Source organism: Frankliniella occidentalis, unplaced genomic scaffold (genome assembly GCF_000697945.3).
Source record: "Frankliniella occidentalis isolate FOCC.00 unplaced genomic scaffold, Focc_3.1 Scaffold201, whole genome shotgun sequence".
Classification (NCBI taxonomy): Eukaryota; Metazoa; Arthropoda; class Insecta; order Thysanoptera; family Thripidae; genus Frankliniella; species Frankliniella occidentalis.
The window spans coordinates 432435-437642 of NW_026267327.1; the positions used below are offsets into that span (position 1 = coordinate 432435).

Below are 5208 nucleotides of genomic sequence, written 5' to 3' on the forward strand. Positions count from 1 at the left end.
GGGTGCATATGTGCAAATTCCATGTTTGCCTCCAGAATGTTGTGCTAGCACTGATGATATATTTTTGGCTCTTGTGTTTAACCCCGATTATCGTTGCTTCTCTGACGATAAAGCTTTTGGGCCTCTGATTTCTCAACTGAAAGCTCTTGAAGAAAATGGAATTATTGTTGAGACTCCTGATGGTCCAAAAAAGGTGTTCTTTGTTAGTAGCCTTTTGTTGGGAGATAACATGGGTTTGAACTCAGTTGGCGGTTTTGCTGAATCTTTTTCAGCGGGTTATTATTGTCGCTTTTGCAAAACTCACAAAACTGTTGCTAATACACAGTCTGTTGAAAATGCAGAGTCCTTGAGAACCAAAGAAAATTATGAAGAAGATTTAGCTGTTAACAATGTTGAACTAACAGGAGTTAAGAAAAATTGTGCTTTGAACAGTTTACCTTCTTTCCACATTACGGAGAATTATTCGGTGGATATTTTCCATGATTTTAATGAAGGAATTTGCCACTACGTATTGATTCATGTATTGAAACACTGTACTAAAGCTCCCTATCCAGGTGGTGATCCAAGGTATTTTTCTCTGGGCCTATTGAACCATAGAATGGAGTTTTTTAAATTTGGACCTTGTGACTCAAATAAGTTTCCCCTGTTGTCTGATGAAACTTGTAAACGCAAAAAACTAAAAATGTCAGGCTCTGAAACTCTTCTATTTGTTAAAATGTTTGGCATTTTAATTGGGGACAAGGTTCCACATGAAGATGAATTTTGGAAATTGTACTTAAAACTGCGCGAATTGTTGGATATTGTTTTGTCTCCAAGTTTGTCTTGTCACCAGTCAGCCTCATTTAAGGTTCTTGTAGAAGAATTCAATACTATGTATACAGAGGTAACTAATGACACTTTAAAATCAAAATTTCACAATTTGGTTCATTATCCTAGGATTTTAGATGAAAGTGGACCAGTTTCTTTAACCTCAACAAAACACTTTGAAAGAAAACACCGGTCACTCACCATTCCAGCACATGCTACTCAATCCCGAAGATATATTGAGAAGACAGTTGCTGTTTCTCACCAACTTACTTGGTGCCACAAGTTAAAATCCAGAAAATTTCTTTTACCTGAAACAATATATGGGCCTTGTTCTGAAGTGTTCTTGAAAGACTTTCAAAACAAACATTTTGTTGATCCTCTCCCAAATTGTTATTTCTCTCAATCTTGTTTGGAGTGTAACTGGGTAGAGTATAAAAGGTTTAAGTACAAACCTGGAATGGTCCTTATCTTGGATGTAAATCAAGGCGGATGTCCTAGATTTGGCATAATTGAGTCCATCCTTCTCACAAATGAAACTGAGTTTGTTTTTATTTTTTCCTACCTTTTATGCCAGGGTTTTGATGAACACCTCCATGCTTATGAGGTGGAGAGCACTGATAATTATGGACATGTTTCCCCCTCTAAAATTTTGGAACCTTTGCCATTGAGCATTCACTTTTCTGTTGACTGTAAAAAGTATGTAGTTTTAAGACATGCTCTTTGAATTATTTTGTCTACAAACTACATAAATGCCTTATCAGATATGTAATCGTAATAATTTAGACGTTATGTTTAATAGTTAATGTAAAGGTAAATTTTGTGTTTCATCATGTTTGAAAGATGTCCTCACCAAAACACATAGTTTGTTACATGATGTTTAAATGTTACCTTATCTTAAGATTACTGTATTGTTTTGATATTGTTATTTATTGTATTTAGAATACATTTGTGCATATGCACCCTGTTATGTTTGCAATCATGGGAATAAATAAGATTTTCTAATGAATCACTTTGCTAAACTTTTTATTCCTAAAAAATCCACACACTATTTTAAAGACTTTAATTCTACTGACATTCACTATTAGCTGAGGAAATTGAGATATTTAATAGCTGCTACTAAAACAACTGAGAGCATGAACTAATAAACTTTGGTGATGCAACCATATGATGTCAGACGGCAGAAAGAATTGTCTTTCTTAGTTCATCTCAAATCCGTCAGATACGGGAACACGAAAGTTTTGGCAGAGCTAACTTATCGCCTTAGTCAGTACGACGGATCTGGTGAGCTGCTACAATAAAAGACGACCGCCGTTTGTCGTGGGCTGTAGCCACTAACACAGATTAGCCCACACAGCTAACAGGTTCGTTAACCGCTATGCAGCTAAGGCATTAGTCAAAACAACTAACTTTTTTTTTCCGTGTATGGAGGTAGCTGGCGAGCGTGTTCACCTTTGAATTCTGGAAGCACGATGCTGCACGCAAGGCGCTGCTAGGTTTGCTAGTATCTATTATCCTCCCCTGTTTTAATCATTATTAAGAGAGGGTTGAAAGTTTCAAGTCATGGAGATTCGAACATGTCGGGTCCCACGAATCTCTGCAGCAGGAGTTTGGAGAGGGCCGGGCGCCGCCGGCGTGCCCAGGACGAGCTGTTGTGTTGCCGGACAGAGCGCTGCGCTGCTGGGGAACCCATCCATTCATTCGAGACTGGATCCGGGGAAGACAAGAGAGCGAGCGGGAGAAAGATGAGAGAGAGGGAGAGAGAGAGAGGGGGATGCAACCCGCCCGGCCGGCCGGGCGGTGTGTCATGTGGGCAGCGAGACCTGCTGCCGCCGCCGCTGCCGCCGCGGGCCGAGCCGAGCGCAGCCGGGCGCTGCCGGCAGGGTGTGCGGGGCGGAGCCGAGCCGGCCGGGGCCAGGCCGGGGCCTGCCTGAGCGAGTAGGAGCGGAACGCCATCCAGTCAACTCTCCCTTTCCTCGCACCGCCAATATAGCTTGCCGCCGGGGCCGGGCAGACGGACGTGTGGGATCGGGTTCAAGTACCGAAATCCTGTGGTTTTTATGAAAAGGGGTAGAGAAGCGAGGGCAAATCACTTGGGTTCGTTGCGTACGGGCTATTTCGTGGTATTTCTCCTGCCATTTCGGCTATTTCTTGCCTATTTCGGATTATTTCAGGGCATTTCGGAGTATTGGGTATTTCGCGACAATTTCACTGACTACACACTAACTGGATTTGTAACTTTTTTTTGTGCACTTCATTCGCACAACTAGGTTTCTGCGCAAATTTGTACAATTTTGTGCACATTAGCACACAAAACTGGGTTACAAATTAAAGCGCAGATTTGTATGCAAATAATTTGCATAAAATCCGTACACATTTTGCGCACAACAGCCATTCAAAGATTTGTAAGAAAACTATGCACATTTTAGTAGCAAATTGTGCAAAAGAAGCGTAGAAAATCTATGTATGCAATTAATTTGCATAAACTCCATGGTGCTAAAATATTTGTGGTCCCAAGGGAATAGTTTTTAAAATATTTGTTGAATTGAAAAGTAGAGACCATGAACTAAAATTATATGGGGCCTTACCTCACAAACACACTACAATTCATAAATGTTCGGTCCAAAAACACTTTGGGGAGAGTTGGGTGGTTTGATTAAAAATCCACAGTGTACACCCTCAATCCTCAAAGGATGAATTTATCCTTTACTGTGGATAAATTTATCTTCTCACTACTTTGAATCTTATGCAACTATAATACCAACATTTTTATCCATTTAAATACAACAATTACCTCCTTTTGCAACGGACCTTTTAATGAACCCATAAAAATGATTCAATTGAGAAACCATTGCTAGCTATTGACAATTTTATTAACATTTAAGGAGAAAATTGTTTAATGAGGAATACATTAATTTGTATCCATGGACAAATCCGTTTATGGCTATGGACAAATTTATCTTCAACTATAGTTTTATTTAATTATAGCAAGGGACATTTTTATAATCATAGCTACGGATAAATTTATTACTCTCTCTATAGCCTTCTTGATAATGGTCGGGTTTGTTAACGTACTCCAACAAAATTGTTTGCTGACGGAGAGTACACTATTAAAGTCCTGCGAAGAACTTGGGTTGATATACTACTTTTAAGATTTGTTTGGTAATACGAATCATTTTCAGCTTTGATCCGGTTCCTATGATCCAGGTCGGTCTGTACGATAACAATTGTTAGTATAAATCAAATTAGTACTATACAAATGGTCAGAGGTTTGTAATGCACAAATAACATTTAGTTTGAAATATGTTATTCATAATAAAAACAGTACAGTCCAAACAAGTTCGAGTTAATCCTAATAAAAATACTTATAGTACCAGATAATATATTTTAAAAACAAAACTTTTTGGCTAAGTATTTTCAAAAAGAAATTTGCATGTCATTGAATTTAGTATGACTTACTTGGCTAGGTGCCTACAATATCCACAAATAGTGAATGCAATGCGGCATTCGACGCAATTTAAATAATGTTTGCAGCGTTACCTACAATATGTTGGCATCAACAGGCACCAGTTGCCTCACACTTACTTATTACTTATGTAGCAGTACATTGGAAAGAAGTATGAAGGTGTCAACGGGGCAGGTAACACTAAAACTCTTAACCTCAACACCTCTGATTTTTAACAGGATGGTACAATTAAGCATTCCCTATTAGGGTATTTCAATGGAGCGCTGCCCGGAAGTAAGAAGAACAAAACCGGATACAGAGAGCGGTGGTGGGGGCGGGCGCGCGGAGGAGCGGCGGGTGGAGGGGAGCCTCCCCGCCCGCACTCCGCTCCTCCGCTCGCCCGCCCCTACCACCGCTCTCTGTTCTGTATCCGGTTTTGTTCTTCTTACTTCCGGGCAGCGCTCCATTGAAAAACCCTATTGGAGCATTGATTATATCCATGTCTTTGTTGTTACGCAGAGAATGCGTTGCATACCCCTGGTTTTGTTTCCCTAATTTTGGAGTAAAATGTCCCCGACGGATTCAGTGAGCATGTCAAATTTAAAGCATTCCGGTAAAGCCGAAATGCAGAAGAATGCGAGGAACAAGAAAACGGAAGTCACCATGTTAAAGCATAGCGATTTCCGTTTTCTTCTTGCCCGCACTCGCACTGCAACTGTACCGGAATTCTTTATTGTGCGAGGCCCTAGTCCCGTACTACTTCCCTGTAGGGTATTCCGCTGCAAGCGAACCGAACCCTAAAGAGGAAAAGCATCACTGCCCATCTGTTCGCTCCTAAACGCTGATTTGCCAACAACGACGTTGGTATGTCGGTCAGCCAATGTGCACGCAGAGGGAAGCAGATCGAGCAGTCATGCTTTTCTTCGTTGGGTTCCGGTTCGCTTGCAGCGGAATGCCCT

At 40.7% G+C, this 5208-nt stretch overlaps 1 protein-coding gene across 1 annotated transcript in view; it reads left to right on the plus strand.

Annotated features, from left to right (window-relative positions):
• Positions 1-1531, plus strand: part of LOC127750511 (uncharacterized) — a 2416-nt gene extending 885 nt beyond the window's left edge. The window contains exons 3-4 of the mRNA XM_052272364.1: positions 36-1282; positions 1382-1531. Of these exons, the coding sequence (XP_052128324.1) occupies positions 36-1282; positions 1382-1531 (1397 nt within the window). The remainder of the gene's footprint in view (positions 1-35; positions 1283-1381) is intronic.
• Positions 1532-5208: the final 3677 nt, after the last annotated feature.